At 33.0% G+C, this 18,500-nt stretch overlaps 2 protein-coding genes and 1 long non-coding RNA gene across 15 annotated transcripts; 1 reads left to right on the top strand and 2 right to left on the bottom strand.

The window, feature by feature from the left end:
* Positions 1 to 966: 966 nt before the first annotated feature.
* LOC111314331 (uncharacterized) lies at positions 967 to 6,942 on the bottom strand. 9 transcript variants are annotated; one of them, XR_016332730.1, is made up of 8 exons: positions 6,156 to 6,939; positions 5,550 to 5,700; positions 5,325 to 5,422; positions 3,673 to 3,962; positions 3,041 to 3,247; positions 2,765 to 2,942; positions 2,419 to 2,484; positions 967 to 1,948 (listed from the first exon to the last, which is right to left on the bottom strand). It is a non-coding gene; the product is annotated as an uncharacterized LOC111314331 (long non-coding RNA). The 9 variants fall into 9 exon arrangements; XR_016332733.1 differs by having other exon boundaries at positions 967 to 1,687; positions 6,156 to 6,938; XR_016332732.1 differs by having other exon boundaries at positions 967 to 1,354; positions 1,430 to 2,484; positions 6,156 to 6,933.
* A 273-nt stretch (positions 6,943 to 7,215) lies between these two features.
* On the top strand, positions 7,216 to 9,258 carry LOC111314330 (large ribosomal subunit protein eL14z-like). Its single transcript, XM_022915565.2, has 5 exons — positions 7,216 to 7,345; positions 7,512 to 7,613; positions 7,795 to 7,924; positions 8,012 to 8,124; positions 8,975 to 9,258. Exons 1-5 carry the CDS (start codon positions 7,343 to 7,345, stop codon positions 9,197 to 9,199), a joined length of 573 nt encoding a protein of 190 aa, XP_022771300.2. The 5' UTR covers positions 7,216 to 7,342; the 3' UTR covers positions 9,200 to 9,258.
* A 268-nt stretch (positions 9,259 to 9,526) lies between these two features.
* Positions 9,527 to 16,833, bottom strand: LOC111314329 (serine/threonine protein phosphatase 2A regulatory subunit B''alpha-like). 5 transcript variants are annotated; one of them, XM_089752908.1, is made up of 12 exons: positions 15,942 to 16,833; positions 14,384 to 14,645; positions 14,154 to 14,259; positions 13,908 to 14,007; positions 13,656 to 13,761; positions 13,395 to 13,485; positions 12,023 to 12,164; positions 11,643 to 11,790; positions 11,409 to 11,518; positions 10,548 to 10,704; positions 10,334 to 10,459; positions 9,527 to 10,237 (listed from the first exon to the last, which is right to left on the bottom strand). In XM_089752908.1, exons 5-12 carry the CDS (start codon positions 13,725 to 13,727, stop codon positions 10,097 to 10,099), a joined length of 987 nt encoding a protein of 328 aa, XP_089609034.1. In that variant the 5' UTR covers positions 13,728 to 13,761; positions 13,908 to 14,007; positions 14,154 to 14,259; positions 14,384 to 14,645; positions 15,942 to 16,833; the 3' UTR covers positions 9,527 to 10,096. The 5 variants fall into 5 exon arrangements, with proteins under 5 accessions (XP_089609034.1, XP_022771295.1, XP_022771296.1 ...); XM_022915560.2 differs by having other exon boundaries at positions 14,403 to 14,645; XM_022915561.2 differs by lacking the exon at positions 11,409 to 11,518 and having other exon boundaries at positions 12,023 to 12,145; positions 14,403 to 14,645.
* Positions 16,834 to 18,500: the final 1,667 nt, after the last annotated feature.

The raw sequence follows: 18,500 nt of genomic DNA, 5'->3' as shown, positions 1-18,500 counted from the left end.
ATTTTTTTTTTTAAAGTTTTGTAATACTAAATTTAGGAAGGTTTTAACAAATTGTCCCATTTAGTGAGACAATATAAATTATTGTGTTTTTTTTTTTTTGGGCATAAATGAAATTTGTATTCATCAAAGAAGCAAGCTGGCCTGCTATAAAGAGCGCAATCTAGGAGTTTTTTTGGTTCATAAATTTGGCCGGCTTAAGATAGGAGAAAAAGTATGCTTTTGTACGTCCAGCATCTTGATTCATAAATTTGTTTTTCTTTTCATAAAAAAAGATAGTTTAAAATTCGAAATTTAATACATGTTTGAAATTAATCACATCTATAATAATTTTTTTCAACCATAATTATAGTAATTTATATTTTTATTTTTAATCTCACCGTAATCAATTTTATTATTTATTCAAATATAACTTTAATTTAATTAATTTAATTCTTAAAAAATAATATTCAATAAATTAAGAATTCAAATATCAATATTTGTAACTCTTTTTCTTATTCTGAAAATACAAATTCTTTATAAAAAAAAAAAGACTTGATTGATGAAAATTAAGCTTCCTCCATTTATTTATAATATATATATATATTTTATTATTTATTCAAATATAACTTTAATTTAATTAATTTAATTCTTAAAAAATAATATTCAATAAATTAAGAATTCAAATATCAATATTTGTAACTCTTTTTCTTATTCTGAAAATACGAATTCTTTATAAAAAAAAAGACTTGATTGATGAAAATTAAGCTTCCTCCATTTATTTATAATATATATACACATATATATTTGTTGCTTATTAATGAGATAAAAAAACTATTTCCTCTGAAATTAATATATCTAAAGCTTCTCCTTGGCAAAGAACACTGTTATAAATTTATAATTATCACCGTTTTTTATTGCTATATGGTGTAAGCCTGTAAGGTAGGAAAAAAAAAGAAAAAAAAATAAAATTCCCGCTTTGATTGATACTTTTATTATTTAATTTTCACTTCTCTAAGGATAAAAATTTAACAACGAAAGTTCATAGTCACAATCATCCCATCAAAATCTTATACACAAAAGAATTTCAGTTTTCAAAAATGGCATCAATAAATATATATGAACAAGGTGGAAAGAGAAACACATGGAAAACTCAAAAAAAAAAAAAAATGGATACAAAAATCTTTTGAGTATAGAATTTGATCTGCAGCTATGGCTTCTTGGCCTGCATGTAAAAACACAAATGTATAATCAGTCTTACCCCTCTAACTATGTTGATATAAATATAGCCTATCTTTCTCAAGTACTTGTTTTGAATCTTCAATGCCTCTTTTCATGCTTTCTTAGCATCCAAATTTCCAGTAATATCACCCAATATCTAGAAAAAGACATCCATGATCAGAGAACTGCTGCATCAACACGAAGATTTATGTGCACAAAAGAGAGAGAGTACCGTGACAACATCTCCAAACCCTTAGCCTCCTTTAGAATCTGCTTATTCTTGGTTTCAAGAACACTTGCAACAAGGAAAACCGCGAGTACACTGTTTTTCTCCGCAAGTACATTTTTTCTTTCAAATTTACGGTATTGCTTTAGCAGCTTTTGATCTAATGTTTGTGCACTGCCACTATCTGAAGTTGCACTTGGCATCTCCTACGACAATAAGATATTAGGGTTGTACTCCATCGCCCACATTACCTGGAACCGGTCTCTGTCTTGGAATAAACATATATAAAGAAACTGGAACTCCCAATAAAGCAACACAAGTTCTGAAACCTTAAATTCTGTTAAAGCTGTGACAATGGCTTTCCTAGATATAAAAATATAGCCCATTTCTAGTTAAAACTCAAATTAATAGAGCTCTTTCCTCTCACATCCCAAAGATACAATGCATGGATCAAGTAGAACTCTCTCCGGTAAAGTACCATTAGCATGTGAAATGCAAACAAATACTCCCCACCATCTAGATCCTCTGTCAGACAAATTAAATGAGATTTTGGTCGAACAAGAAAAAATTATAAGACTATGAAGATGGTAAGAAAAAGAAAGCAAAAAAGCAAAGTGTTGTGTTTTGGGTACTATTGATGTCCATGAAAGGCATTGGCTGCATCTTTTTTTGCTAATTCTCTTTCTTTTTTTTTTTATCTTGATCAGGAATAAGTACCAAGTTTTAGACTGTAGTCAGGATCTCAAGTTTCAAATGGCATAAAAACAGTTTGATAGGATCCCCCTACATATCTAATATTGGTACTTAAATATTTAACAACTGATTCTGGTAACTAGCTTTTTCTAATGGTGTAAATTATCAGGATAAGTTTAAACTAAACAAGGTCAACGATAACAAGGAGTAAATCGGTAAAGAGAACTAATTTAGAAAAATAATGGGGCAAAGGAACACAGACCAAGGCGTTGATGAAGCCTAGGGACAACAGTTTTAATTACCTGTGAAAGTGTACCAAGCTGGGATTTCACTCCTATTGAAGTTGTATTGCAGCTAAAGTTTTCCCTCTGTTACAAAAACAAAATCAGAAGTCTTGCACTTTTGGAGATGTAAACATGAATGAAAGCCAAAGTTCACATGAATCTCCCCCCATAAAATATTGTATGCATTTTATACCATAAGTATCATCTTATAATGAATTATTAAAGACACGAACTTTAAATGAATCTTCCCTTTGAAAGAAAATTGCTAATATTGTATTTGACTTAATGGATTATCCTTTCATGAATATACATTTAAAATCATCATATAGAACAACAATCTGAAGCAGTTCAAGCAAAATTATACCATTCTTCGCATTGCATGCTCAAACCAGCAAAATGCGTCTGCTTCATTTTCAAGAAGAATTACAATTGGATAGCATATGTCATTCATTCCGGTCATCAAAGAATAAGCCCAAAGTGTTGGAGAACAAAAAAAGCTTCAGCTTGGTAATAAATAATGCAATCAACAGCTGCTACTCACCCTGAACATAACCAATATCATCATCTACCCCTTTCATGAATATACATTTAAAATCATCATATAGAACAACAATCTGAAGCAGTTCAAGCAAAATTATACCATTCTTCACATTGCACGCTCAAACCAGCAAAATGCGTCTACTTCATTTTCAAGAAGAATTACAATTGGATAGCATATGTCATTCATTCCGGTCATCAAAGAATAAGCCCAAAGTGTTGGAGAACAAAAAAAGCTTCAGCTTGGTAATAAATAATGCAATCAACAGCTGCTACTCACCCTGAACATAACCAATATCATCATCTACCCCTGAATATATAGAAAGAATATCCCAAAGTTTTGCCTGATTAGTTTCATTCTCATAAAAGGTAAGCACTTGATCAATTCAATAACATCCAAACCTACAAGCCAAATAGATCAAGTACGTTAAAGATCACTGAAATTTAAACAAAGCTACAATTATAATTATCAGATAGATACATAGATGATCCAAAACCACAAATGAAGCCCTTTATAACAAGAATGCTTTTTGAAATAGGAATTTTCTTAGATTAACACAGCTTACAACATAAAATATCAATAAGCACCTATGGTAGAATTTTACAAGTTTCAAGGCCATAAGAATTGTATCCTAAAAAGAAAAGGTTATAATCAAGTATGAGACAGGCCAGAAGCCTTAAAGTATCTACTGAACTTATTGCTGTAATATAAGTACTAAAGAGATTGAGCAGTACCTCAAGAGTAAACAAAAGTATATGGAAGATCCAATTAGTTGAGCAAGAAATTATACACCATGCATACAGATTTGATGCAAGGTAAGCATCCACTGAGCCGCTTTCTTGTCTGAAACAGCACCTGTCACATGGCAACCTTGAACATCTATTGTTTGGCCATCATCAGTGATAATTGGTGTTGTAATGAACTTTCCACTCCCAATGACAGGCACCATATTCTGACATTCAGTCTTTCACATGCCATACCTCTCCTTGGGATGGTTAGTGTGATAAATTGTCACAATTTCCAACTTAGGAAAAGTAAAACATGGATGATAAGAGAAAGAAAAAAATCAGCATTATGGATGAAAAAAACAAAATGGTCACAATAAAATTACCAAAATCAACATAAAGTCATAATTGAACATGTCTAACTACCTAAATGCATCTTCAGAAACAAAATGACCTCGAATAGAACACTGCATAATCAATGGAAAGGACGACATAAATATTCATAGAATGTACATACCATGTTAATTCGGCACTTTAGGACCCAATTAACAGTTCCAGAGCTATAAAACTTTAATCAGGTCAATATGGGGTGCTACTAAATTTAGAAGTGAGAAAAAGAAAGGACACATGAAATCATGAATAATTTATACTTGTTGAGATACTAAAATTGATTTCCTAGTTCGACATATTGAATCGAAATGTGTAGTTGTTCCCTCCTTTGCCGTCTAAGCTGATTCTGATCCTCAAAGCTACTGTTAGGATCAAAGCAACCTAACAGGAACTCTCAGACTACCCGTTTGATTGAAGGGTGAATACCCTACTATAACAAATCAAATAAAATTAATAATAATAAATTCTTGATATTTGATAAGTTGTTTTAACTTTAGACAGATATTAAATAGATAAGTATATGCAAACCACACTAGTGTAAATAGACACAAGTAGATATAAGTTATTACACAGGTGGTTCTGATGGTTAATGACTCCAAAATGACAAATAGCAGAACCTCAGTTGAATAACAATCATGAAAAAGAGACAAAACTGCATGGGCATAAACACATGTAAATGCATTCAAGTAGACATATGACTGTTATGGGATTGGGAAAGAGAGGGAGAGTAATAAGATTGCAATTCTAATCCTTTATAATTTGTAAGTTGGAGCTGAACATAAATTTAAAATCTTAATGTTTAACATTAGTATATTTTTGTCTTGAACGCCATTAAATTTGGCCCACACATATGCTAATATATGATGCAAGAGTAAATCTATACCAGCTTTACTTTGCATTGACCTGAGCAAATTTAGTTCTCCATAACTTCCTTAGGTTTCTCACAAGTTTAAAGAAATATGATACTGATTTTATTTGGGTCATAGGCCTCATAGAGGGAAACTCATATTGAACAAAATTCCAGAGTTTCATTAAAGACTTTAAAGTTATGAGTTATGACTGAACAAGTCACTTCCTAGAAATCTTATCTCTAGCTTGGGGTTTATCTTAAATTAGTAATCAAATGATCATACTATCCAACATCTAAAAAGCTAAACTTACTCCTATTTCGATGTCCAATATTCTCTGTCAGTTCTTTGGTTCAAATTGCAAATATAAATATATATGTAGTCAAGCAACATAATTATAAACAGAACTAGAAAGAAGCATACCCCTCTTTGGATCCATTTAAGAACTTTTGCTATATCCAGGTGAACGCATCTTCAGAGAATGCAGCATGTCATCTTCTTGCACTGAGAGTTTTCCCCGCCTGAGAAAATAGATAAGTATTGCTAGTGCATGACCAATAAAATGGTATATGTCTGGTAAAATGCTAGGCATCCAAACAGAATTGCACTGAAACTTGAGTAAAAGAAGTGTGAGTAAAAGATGCACACCCTGGGCCTAAAGCGGGTCTTTGGTGTAGTGGCTATGCATCCTGGTCTTATGGGATAGAAGGCCTCCAACTCCTCTGTTCCTGCATTTCTACCAAACATCACTTGTATTGCAGGACAACCAACCATCTAAGCAAGAGACGCTAATCATTTACTGCCCATTAAACACAATCAAACTAAAGACATTTAACAATACTCAAGAATACATAGGAAACTGTGAATACAATCATTTAAATCATTGCTACGGACAAATAGAAAGAAGGAAATGATGAAAAACATCCTCACAAGAAAAGAAAGACAAAAAAAAATTGGCATCTTTAAATAATTCAAGACTTCAACATTTGAATATCAGATCAGTTCATTGATTCATTCCCTTAAAAACCCAGAAACCTCTCCTTTGAATCATCATCAGACCATCAATGGTAGATTCAAATATTCCTCAAAATTCAAAACAATCCATCACTTCTTTTGGACAAACTCTCCCTCTCACCCCCTATCATGGAAGATCCAAATGCAAATTACAAGGAACCCAAAGCAGAAAATTCTAAATAAGAGATACATTCAAAATTTGCATCTTTACATTTTCTTAGTATTTATTTTAAAGCTTACCCGTAGAGCGATGAATTCAAATAGAAAGGCCAACTTTTTGCTGGCAACGGACTGGATATCCTACAAAATTTCCTCCAACGAAGCTTCTTTTTTTCCTTCTTTTTTGTTGGAGACAAGGCAGAAATGGGGCTTCTTTATTTTAACTTTTAAACGGTAAACTGTTGTCGGGCACTAGCCAAGTGGCTACAACTTACGAGATGTTTTGACATGTGTTTAAATGATTTTGTCAGCCTTAACTCCCCTCTAACTGCACCTCACCGTTAACCCTTTCTCTGTCACGCGGCCAAAAGCCCAAAATTCCTTCAAAATTAAAAACCCCAAACACTTGGAAGAAGGCAGGAACCGGCTGTCGAAATCACCAAGAATTATCTGATGGGAATCACGAAAAGTCTCGACATTGACTGTGGAAAATTCATACTTTCTTTCATCTCTTATATGTTTATTCTTCTTCCATATTCGGGTGAAAAGGAATTAGTATCTTATACCAAAGACATAAAAAAAAGGTGTTGATTTTGGGTCTGTCTACTCCATTTGGTCCCGGATAAAATATAAAGATGAGAGAAAAGAAAAGATTAGATATTGGGGCTAATTTTTTCTGTTCTTTTGATGCATTGTGGTAGTGCATCAATGGCGATTGTTATTTTTTTTTTTCTTTTATATATATGTTAACGGTGAAATTCGAAGTTTCAGAATCTTTCTGGGTTATGCACACGCAGTAGCGCAGGGATCAAATTACACAAAATCACCGACGAATAATTGGTTTAATTGATTAAGTTCGTCCTCGTCGAATAATTTTTTAGTTTAAATTTTCTTGATGAGTATTTATTAAATCATTTTAAATACGCAATTACATATATTAAATTATCAAATATAACATATTTTATTTTAATTTAAAAAATTAAATAATCTATCTCGAAATTTTTTTTATAAAAAAAAATTACACAAAATGTTAATCAGTCGTCATATTCAAAAGATGAAGCCCAGAAGCAAACTAAAAAGCCCAATAAGGAATAAAAAGAATTGGCCCGAAACAAAGAAAACCTACCCTTCGGGCCCAATGGTAAATGAAAGAGGACACTAAAACCCTAGGGGGTTGAAGGTATTTTAGTGAGTCTGGTTTGGTGGTCTTCAGAAACCCTAACTCACCCCTCCGTAGCCGTAGCTCTTCCTTCACCAGATCTCTCAATATGGTAAATTTCCTATAGAAAGAAAACCCCATTACTTTTTTTTTACATCTCTTCTTGATTTTCTCAGAGATCCAACAACAAAAAGAGCAAAAAAAAAAGATTTTCATATGCATATATAATAATATTAATACTATAATTATATGTTTGATTTTTTTTTTTGTTTTTGTAGCCGTTCAAGAGGTACGTGGAGGTTGGAAGAGTGGCTCTGGTTAACTACGGCAAGGACTATGGCAAGCTCGTTGTCATTGTCGACGTCGTTGATCAAAACAGGGTATACATTACATTTTTTTTTTTTTTTGCCTTTTCTTTGGGTGTTGATGGGTTTTAAATACTCTTCAATTTAGCTGAGATTTAGGTTTGTTAACAAAAGTGTGCTTGAAATTATTATTATTATTATTATTATTATTATTATGAAAATAAGCTATAGGAATGGCTTTGTTAATGTGATGTAGGCTCTTGTTGATGCACCGGATATGGTGAGAAGCCAAATGAACTTTAAAAGGCTAACTCTGACTGATATCAAGATTGATATCAATAGGGTTCCTAAGAAGAAGACTTTGATTGATGCTATGGAGAAAGCTGGTGAGTGCTAAATCTTTAAACTTTGAAACGAAATGGGTGGTATTTGTTTTCTTAATATTGTATGAAACTTGCTTTATAATGGTCCAGATGTGAAGAACAAGTGGGAGAACAGTTCATGGGGCAGGAAACTGATCGTGCAGAAAAGACGAACATCACTTAATGATTTTGATAGGTTCAAGTTAATGTTGGCAAAGATTAAGGTCAGTAAATCATTAAAGTTTTTCCATTGCATTATTTCCATGCTATGCTTTCCTGGTAATCCACTGTCTTTTGAACTTCCTGTATGGTCCTTAATTTAACTGTTATTTACATTGTCTTATTTGCATGCTATGCTTGTTTGATTTTTCTCTGTCTTTTCAGTTGTGCATAGCCCTTAATGAATCCGAGATTGGCATAATCCTTGAAACCCTCTCTCCTTTCCTCATTGTCTATATCTCTGTCTCTTATTTTATGTATACAAAGTTAATTCTGCACCTGCTATAGACAGTAATCTTTCAAGAGTGCCATAGGCATTGATTCCAGAGCCCATCTTTCAAGTGTTTTATCTGGCTTGACCTCCAGATAAGTTGATGTAGCTGATACAGTTTAGGCCAATTTTTATACAAAGAGGTCCCAACCTGAGAAAAATAGAATGGGTTGCGATGGCTGAGATTGAATCTCATATCTGTGGCACCTCACTTTAAAGGTAGGAGCATGACCAATTGAGCCAACGCTCATGGTCAGTTTGGGCCACCTTATGATTGAGATCATGTGCTTTATGCTGTTATTTGTTCTAAACTTTAACTCTCAGTCCAAATTTAATAATTTATTAGAAGTTTGGGACTTGAATGAGGTAATTGAGAGGTTAAAGGCTTGGAATCTTTTCGGGGACAATCAAGGCATAAAATCTTTAGCTCTTGAAGTGAATTTTTCCCCGTTGGTGTGTATAGCACTCAGATACACCTCCTTATTTGTAAAAATTTGTTTTCAACTCTTAGATCTGTGGCATAAATTGTTGCCTTCCTTTTTAACCGTCGTGACTGATACTCGGCATTTGCATTTGTACTTCAGAGGGCGGAAATTGTAAGGCAAGAGCTGGCGAAACTTAAAAAAGGAGACTGCCGCCTAAACTTTCTACTGAAGCCTTTCAATCTTGTTATACATTTCCAGTTTTTATTCGTTGGCTCCTCAATTTTGATTTCATCAATTTACCAATTTCAAACCTACGGACTTTATTTTTGCATCATTGTTATTGTTATGACTCGTCAACTAATTGGAAATATTTATTCTCCATGAAAGGCCATGGACATCGAGCAATTAGTTATCGAGAAAGGTCCATTCGTGTGTTTCATTCAGTTCTTCATTATCTTTTGGGTGAGTAAACCTCGAGAGCTTCCACAATCAAATCGAAATGCTAATATATATTGATTTCACTGGTGAAGGAACCTCGTCAATGTGAGCCTTTAATGACCCTATGCAACGATTTTCAACAATCACCCTAGAAATAGAAAATCCTAGCCCACCGAAGTGATGTTTTTCATAATTATTCCTGAGAAAGAAACTAGTGCAGGGAAACCAGTACCAAGTTATCACGGGGAAGAACAAAAGAATACACCGTTTACATGATGCTGAAATTCCAGTTCCTTACTGTTTTTTACCCTTTGTTTTCCACTGAATCCAACAAAAAAAATGTACATGTACAGACTGAGAAAAAGGAAAGAGGAGCAGAAGTGAAAAAAAGGAAGAGCCGAAGAGAAGCAAAGGCAGTGAAGGGGAAGGATTCGGTTTGGCCACTACACCTAATCCCGTATACGCCCCCCCCCAAACGGAGGCACTGATAACAGCAAATGGTTGTCTAACTAATTAATAAAACAAAGACCTTTAACACAGTAGCACACTGTTGATACCTGGATGATGTTTAGTTAAGGCAGGGATCATCCCTTTCGAAAGAAGCAATTGGCTTTCCCAACTGGAGAAATTTCATTGCCAAACTTAAGTGCAACGCAGTATGCAAAAAGGCTAGCAAATAGACTGCTGGTGAAATATGAGCGTAAATGCTATATGACCCAACTTGATATTTTGGCTGGTCAACTTTGCCGATAAGCAGCATCTGCAGTATCTCCATGTAGCCAGTCTTTCTTCATTGACCTCAAGTATGTTTGACAAGGTCCTACAAAACTCATCTCAGGAACCTTAAAATGGAGCTTCAAGGGACTCATCCCATACTTCAGCACTTCCATTTGAGGCATCTTCGACATCTTCTTCCATTGAAAGCCTGATATACTCCCTATGCGCAAAGCGATCCCACTCTGTCAAAGTTGGATCCTCGCGTTCCTGTTCACACAAAAAAATCCAAGCAGGCTATTATCATTCCAGAGAACTAAACTAGCATCCATTCAGCACCCAATATCTAATTGTGCAATCACTAACCTGCCGAATTAGGAATGGATCACGGGTTTCGAATGCCATAAACTTATTAAGATTGAAAAGGATGTTAAAAACATTTCCTGAAAGTTTGCACCCTTTCAAGTCCCGTAGCATGATGCAATCTTCTCTCTGCAAAATATCAGCAAGTTAAACCAGCTTCACGTGAAACAAGCAAATAAAATGAAACCATAGGTACTAGAAAGCAAGTAGCTTGAACCTCGGGTGCAATCATGTCAATTATTTGACACAATATGTCCTCAAAGAGCACGGATTCTTGGGCCATGCATTTCATTCGATGCAGCTGCTCCTCATAGAAAAATTGCATTTCATTTGGCGTGAGCACACCATTTCCATCCAAATCTATGCACTTGAACCTGTAAAAATAGCTAATCAGACAAGAAAAGCTAAGCTAGTAGACAAGGGGAAAAGCCTTGATATAAGGCACAAAAGAGGATTATCCTACAAGATTTCTGTTCAACAAATAAAAGCAAGGAATGTTGAATGCAAAGTAATGCACCATTTTTGGCAGACAAGTACATAACAATAATGCTAATATTCTTTGAATATAGCATGTACATTTTACTTTATTACTGATCACCCTCCCCCCCCTCCACCTTCTTACTTTTAAAGCATTCTCAAACTATGTACAGAAAATTATACACCACAGTTTCAATACACCATCATGCTTAAGATGTCATAAAGCATCAACAGAACCTTTATCATTTGTTGACATAAGGGATAGTGTACTGCACCATGTGCATTTTTATCTTATTGAAGAAAAAACATGTAACTTTTCTAGCTTCACCTGCATTTTCATAAGGATAAATAGTGTTCATTGCTCAATGCTCTGAAAGTTTGTCAAGGTTTTGATATTGATGAATAAAAGGAAATTTTGCAAGACAAGTGATAAAATAATATAAAACTTCCAAATGGCAACCAACGAATATCAGGAGGGGTAGGGTCACTTGAGTTGAAAATTTATGTACAGCAAGAATCAACTTGCTTCAAATAAGCAAAATGATGTACAGTAAATGTAATCCCTTTTGGAAAAGGAGAGGTAAAACCAAATAAAATATACCAATATTCAAGACTAGGCTCAGATGATTTGTCCTCCTCTGAGAGCATGAAATAAACAAAGTCTTCATAACCCATCTTCCCTTCTACTTCACTAGTAAACTTCCGAGGAGCCTGAGATGGAATTCATACATTCACAGCCAACATAAACCTCATATATAGGAGAAGGTTTATTGTGCTTGAAAATAGAAACTAACTGATTCAGAAGTTTTGAGAATCGAGGACCAAGACAACCAACCTGAGAAAATATTCTATCAACAATCCTGTAGGTAAGGGCATGATTGCCATATCTGATAAGGTTTTCTCTGTCGATGAAGAAATCGTGGTCCGTATCCAACTCCCAAAACTTACAGTATATAACATAAAAGTGTTCATATGAGAAGTACCTAAAAGAGGAAGCATTTGTAATTCATGACGCAAAAATTTAATAAACCCAAGCTCTCAGCTATGTTCAATTGTTTGACCATTCAGAAGAGAAAAAGATGAAGTACTTCCATGCTTTTACCAACCAAATAAAACAGTAGAGAGAGATACAGAAGTCCAAGTTTACATAATTTACTGTTTAGTGTTAGAATTTAAAGCAATGTATATTCTAAAAGAGTCCACCCAGATGCTAACCTAAGGACTTTGTTAATGTCCTCTTCCTCATCTGCATGTTGCATGGCAGCAAGCAGATTTCCACGTTTGAGCTCCCTGAGGGTAAGACGCCCATTTCCCGATCTATTGTTGTGGTAAAATATTCTGTATATGACAGTTTCAGCTGGAACATTAACACAAAATTTATATTGTCCAGAATTAGTTATGCACTATTGAATGTCCAATGATTGGAGAAACAAAAAAAATAGATAAAGGAAACGATCCATGGTACCCCCTAAAATAACTATAACAATCAATCAACTCTTTTTGAAGCATCTTTTTCAACTTGATTACAGAGGGACTGAAACCACCCCCCCCCCCCCCCCCCAAAAAAAAAGGCCTTTTTTCTTCTAATTTCAAATCATTTGGTAAAAATTCAAGCAGACATTCAGTCTTAAGAATCAAGCACAATTATGCCCATCTTTAGAATCTTTGTTTACATAGCCCATAATTACACAACTATTCTATAAACACTACATACAATTCCTAAAAGAACCAGTTATGGTACTTTATGCATTATGAAGGGAGTGGAAAGGGCCAGTTGCAAGCCAGGTTACAGCAGGGTATCCTATTTACATGAGACGAGCCTGCTTCCTTTGATAAAGCCTTAGAGTTAGCTTATTCCATCAAATGATTTTAGGCAAGCAAGTTATAGATACGTACAATTCCTAAAAGAACCAGTTATGGTCTCTATGCATTATTTATTAATTATACTCAAGGAATTGCGTTATTGAGTTAGATAAATTGAGAGTTTTATGCAACTTTTCACCTACTAAACATTTCTCATTTGGTAACTGATCTGTATTTACATTTTATCATGAGGCTCAAGATCCACCACATTCATGCCACTTCTTGATCGAGCAGGGACAAATTCAGCCTGCAGGCTAAAATCAGAATGGATGGAATTGGCTGGTGTTCAAACAATCAAATTATGTTCTGACTAAACATCTATCCCACTAGGGCAAGAATTAGGGTTAGATTCAAAAGATATTAGTAATTTCAACCTGAGTAATTCAGAATATCCATTGACATCTAGCAAAATTTAGTCATTATTTCTTCTAAATAAGAAAAAAGAACCAACGCATCAACAGGGTAACACTATATGCCATGTACCATGCATACAATTCCTGCTAAATTATGAGCTTATGATGTGCACTAGTCCACATCACCATCATTGAGATTGAATCAATCCATGGGATAGCACTAAAGTCAAACTCACTAGTAGATTGCATATTCAAATATCAATGTAGCTTGCACATATTTAAAAATATATATATATACATAAAAACAGGAAATAAAGTTCACTGCTTGATAGTCATTTATTAAAAAAACTGACCACTAATGAAATACATACCATATCTATCTTGAAATTCAGGTGTGTTTCGCAGGAATTCTAACCCTGGATGGGTTGCCAAAAGTTCTCGAAGAACAGGTTTGAAGTCAACCTGCATCCAAGTCCCAAATGATCTTATGAAGAAATGTATAAAATACATAAAACTTTAGGCCTTCAAAGTTCAAAAGGATAATTTTAACAGAAGAACAACTGATAAACAAGATAGTTTGTTCAAAACAAACACGAAAAGAAAACCTGAGTGGGGTGGAAGGCAAAACAAACCTGAGTGAGGTGCTTGCAGCCTGGGCGCTTAAGAATTTCAAATATTTGAGTTTCTACATCCATCGTCAGCATATTGCCATCAACCCAATACTTAATGAAAGCATCTCTGAAGTCAAATGATAAACTTAAGAATGTATAATAGAAGCAGTCAACACCGTCTAACAAGTTCTTTCAACAGACCATATTTAAACAATCAGAGTAATTCCTTCACATGAAACGTCTATTCATTTATAAAGATGCATGAGCAGATACCTGGTCACTATTCCGGCACAGTGTACATCTATCTTTCTAAAAAGTGCAGAAGAGAGGAAAGATGGTAGCTTGCAAACTTCCTTCGTCACTGTTTTAAACTCTGTACAACCAAAGAAAAAGAATTAATTCTTTTGAAGTTTCATGGGGACAGTCTCACCCTCGATCACCAGAAGACAGGGATGTGTGAAGGGGAAAAAACAACTTAAAATATAAAATGAAGACATAAAGACCAAATATATATCTCACCATCTATTTGCAATCCGTTTAAAGGATTATTAAAAAGGTGATTAATTTTAGAAAGCCATTGTTCTTTCAATTCCTTTGTTGGTGGACGACCATTTTGGAAATAAAACTGCAAGCAATTATCGGATAAACAACTTTATAAGTACTTTTCAACAATTTAAGGTATTAAAACCTAAAACCGACATTTCCAATCTAAAATAGCTTTCAAATATAACAAAAGCCCAGAAGAGGACCTTCAATAGCAAATCAAACCTGTGGAATGACTTCTTGCATTGGTTCACTAACTACTTTCAACGGAGAGCCAAGAGCTGATGCGCTGGACTTCTGCTTTGATGTGCGAGGAGAAACAGATGAGCTTCTTGGAGAAAGTGGAGGTGCATTGCCAGTGGGAAACATGGAAGGCAATGAATTGCTCCCAACCACATTTACATTAAAAAAGTTTGCAGAGGCATTAACAGTGGTCCCTGCCTTTGCATCATCAATCAAAGATTTCACCTGTGCTCAATTTTAAAAAAGGGAGAAATAAAAGCTTGTTGCATGACATTAAATCCAATATATTGATTGGGATAAATCTTTAGTATGGAGAAAATCTGGCAACCAGAAACGAAAATGAATCTAAATGCAGAAAAGTTTCTGAATTGCCAGTGTCATATTATATCAAATTCAATCATTAGGAAAGTAGAAAATATTCCTATCACAGTCATTTACAAAGTCAAATCACAAAATGTTACAAATTTCTACCATAAATTTACAGGTAATACATGCAGTCTTGAACCGCCCCCCCCCCCCTTTTTTTCCTTGAAACAAAGGATGGATAGAGGTACGAGTTGGATTGACACATCAAGCTCTAAATATAATTGACGTTCAATAATGAAGATTACAACCACAAAAGAAAATCGAACACAACACATCCAACTTAGGCAAATAACGCAGACATCCTTATGTCTATAGCATACCATGCAAATAGACATGTCTCGCTTAACCTATTAATGAGAACTCACTAACATCTTATGGTAGTTCATAGCCTGCATAACTCATCCTATTAGTTTTCCGCATCCTAGGTCACCCTAGAGTGAAATTCCAACCAGCAAGATTGTGATACATCTCCATAACCATCTTGGTGCAAAACAAAATAACAATTTTCACTGAAAATTACTAAAACAAGATAATACCATAGAACTGTTCTGTGCACTTTCCATTGTAGCATCCACCACAACATTAACATGGTGAAAATCAAACAAACATTTACTAGCATGAAACCACCAAATAAGCTACACTATGATTTTGAGTCAGACAATCATAGCATTTGTCCTTTATTGCAATGAATCTATGTTAGCACCAATTTGCTCCCCTCAGTTCACAGTTGTAAACCACAGTGACATCATCAACAACGGTAAGTCCTTATCCCACATACAGTGTGGTAAAGTACCATTAGTATGGCATAGTACTATAGTACTATTAATACAAAGCTAATTTTTTGTTTTCATTTTAATGTTCAAGTTACATATGTCGCTTCCTTGAAATAACCAGTTTTTTCATATGGTTTTTATTTGGTTTTGACCATCCATTCATTGAAACCTACACTAATCATAAGGTTTGCATCATCAGTTTGGTTCAAAAACATCATTATTATATTAAAAATTTGCGTCAACTTCAAAATAAAATAACTTTCAAGTGACAACAATTAGCAGCAGTAGACATTAAAGTTGAACAGAAAATCTAATCTATACAAATTATTAAACAAATACTAGCAAATTAATGATAGCAATAGTTTGATTAAAAAAGAAGTACCAGATGGCCGGTTTCCGGAAGCGAAAGCCACTGAGAGAACAAGTCCTCGACAAGTTGAGGGCTGGTTTTTAGTGCAAATGGTGACACTTCAGGAAGCTGCAATAGCTCGGGGTCCAAACAAGTAACATCCTCCAATGTATCAATTTCCATTTTTATAGATAACGACATCTCGCCTACCTTATCAACTACGGTGAAAAAATTCAACACTCTAAAACCCTAATTCTTTCAATTCTTCAAATGCAACAGTCAAAAGAAACCAACGCCACTTCACTTTCGAGATTTCTCTAACCAAACGAGAATAAATAAATAAATAAATAAATAAATGCGCTTCGGAATTCTAAGGTGAATTGATGATACTGTGGAAATAGTTAGAAAAATTTTACTGCAAAATGTCAAGGAAAAAGACTGTACAATCTTTTTCTTCACCCGAAGTAAATAAAGCACGCCGTTCCCCCAAAACCCTAACTGTCGAGCTACGAAATTGAAGCAAAAAAAAAAATCGAAATACCAAATCCTCAAAAGCTTCTCGAAATAAAATTTAACTTGTTTGGCTTAAAAAAAAATACCGAGAAATCACTTTCCTCGAACACTTTTCCCTTGCTTTCGGTTAGGAAAAAAAAAAAAAGACGAAGGAGATAAAGAGTTTTGGAGGTGAATTTTTTGAGTCAAAAGCAGGGTTTTGGGAATGATTTTTTCTTAAGGAAGGAAAAAAAAAAAGAGAGAGAATTCAGAGATTTTTTTTACTATTATTATTACTATTGGTTTTTTCTTAGAAAGGGAGTGGAGAGACAAAAAGGAAAAGGAAAAGGAAACCGCAGGCTGAGGAAGAGGGAAAGAAAAGATAGGAGGAGAGGAGCGGATAGTAGCGCGTGGAGTTGGGTGTTTCAGTGTTATTGTAGGAAAAATATGGATACGTATTTATACTGTCTAATTGGTTTGACAAAAAGTCATAATCGTAATCCTTATCCGCATTTCTCACGTAATTATTTTTAAAAATATTTATTGTAAATTTAAAATTATGCTTCACCGTTGGATTTCCTTCTCTATTCATCTACGCCATTTTTTTCTTTGGTTAATAATGCTCAGTCGGTTCCAAATTTTTTGTTTCTCTGTTTAAACTTTTTTTTTATTATTTTCTATATTTAATATTTAAGTTCAATTTTTAAAAAAATATTAATGTATAATATAAAAAAATATTTAATTAATCATTTTAAGACATAAAAAGATAAATAAAAACAAAAGGATTATAATTGTTTAAAGATCAAATTATCTGTCTTAATCTAAAAATTCATTCTATATTTGAGAAGATTTGAAAAAAAGTAAAATTCATTCAAAAACATATCAAGCATTGACTCCAAAACTTAAGGTTCAATCTAATTGAAATTATAATATTTAATTTTTATATTTACATATTATTTAATTTATATTATAAAAATAACATTAGACAATATATTAAATCATTTATATTTTTAATCTTAATAAAATATAATATTGAAAATTAAATAAAGAATATCATATTTTCATTTTTTAAAGTTTATTTGGATAAACTTTTATTATATTATTTAATAAGTTGAATATATTTGAATAAATTTTAAAGTTTAAATTAATCAAATTTGAATAAATATGTTAAATGTTAAGAATTGAGAAACCAAAATTTGGAAATAATTAGCTTGGAAATAATTGATATTGCTACTCGCTAATTATTTCCAATTACATATTTTCTCACTTACCAAATACTAATATGATAATATTATTATTTACTCGTGTGCTTTTTTTTTTTGTTTTTTTTTTTTAGTTTCTTTGTGTAATATTCTAGATATATTTGATTTTATTTTTTTTTTTTGCTTGATAGTTTTGTTATAGATGGCAACTTTAAACAAAAGTAGAGGTTAATTAGTGATTTTTTAAAGTATATAAATGAAACAATTTATTATTTATTTGTTATTTGAGAAATAGAGGATTTAAATATTGTTTTTAACAAAGAATCATACATCCAGCACTAAACCAATCACTCGTTTAAATTTATTATATTGATAATATAAATAATCAATGTTATTACATTATTAAACCAATATTAAAAAAAAATGCATCTTATTATTATCATATAATATAACTAAAGAAATTTGTCATACACATTTTTTTTAAATTTAAAAAAAAAAGTAAAAATTATGAGTGTCATGCTTTATTAAATGTAACTTATTACTTTAAAAAAAAATATTACTGTTTTTTTTAAAAATTAAACTTTATTAATTAAATGAAAAAAAGTAAATTGTCAGACTGTGAATGCCTAGGAAACTTTGAAATCTAAAAGAACTTTCCTTCATTGTAATGTGGATATAAATCGTGTTTGCTACTATGAATGGTTGAATTTGCAATTCAGGGATTTTCACACTTGATAATTATTATCCATTTAATCATGGTAATGTATTTAGGATTTGTTTCTTATGCAATGTAATATTTTTATTTTATAATCGGGTTAAAAAATTATTGCATATTTTTTTAATTAAAATTTTAATATATTTAAAAATATATATATTATTTTATTAACTTGTGAAATTT

Source organism: Durio zibethinus, chromosome 23 (assembly GCF_047325235.1).
Source record: "Durio zibethinus cultivar Kanyao isolate XHJ-2024 chromosome 23, ASM4732523v1, whole genome shotgun sequence".
Lineage (NCBI taxonomy): Eukaryota > Viridiplantae > Streptophyta > Magnoliopsida > Malvales > Malvaceae > Durio > Durio zibethinus.
Note: the sequence above shows the minus strand (reverse complement) of the source record. Positions and strands in the feature narration are given on the sequence as shown.

Coding starts and splice junctions, on each gene's coding strand:
- LOC111314330 (XM_022915565.2), top strand. Junction 7,925..8,011: donor TGATGCTATGGAGAAAGCTG/GTGAGTGCTAAA, acceptor ATAATGGTCCAG/ATGTGAAGAACAAGTGGGAG. Junction 8,125..8,974: donor TAATGTTGGCAAAGATTAAG/GTCAGTAAATCA, acceptor TTTGTACTTCAG/AGGGCGGAAATTGTAAGGCA.
- LOC111314329 (XM_022915560.2), bottom strand. CDS start 16,109: ATGTCGTTATCTATAAAAATGGAAATTGATACATTGGAGGATGTTACT. Junction 14,008..14,153: donor AAACGGATTGCAAATAGATG/GTGAGATATATA, acceptor TTGGTTGTACAG/AGTTTAAAACAGTGACGAAG. Junction 10,238..10,333: donor ATCCATTCCTAATTCGGCAG/GTTAGTGATTGC, acceptor TTGTGTGAACAG/GAACGCGAGGATCCAACTTT.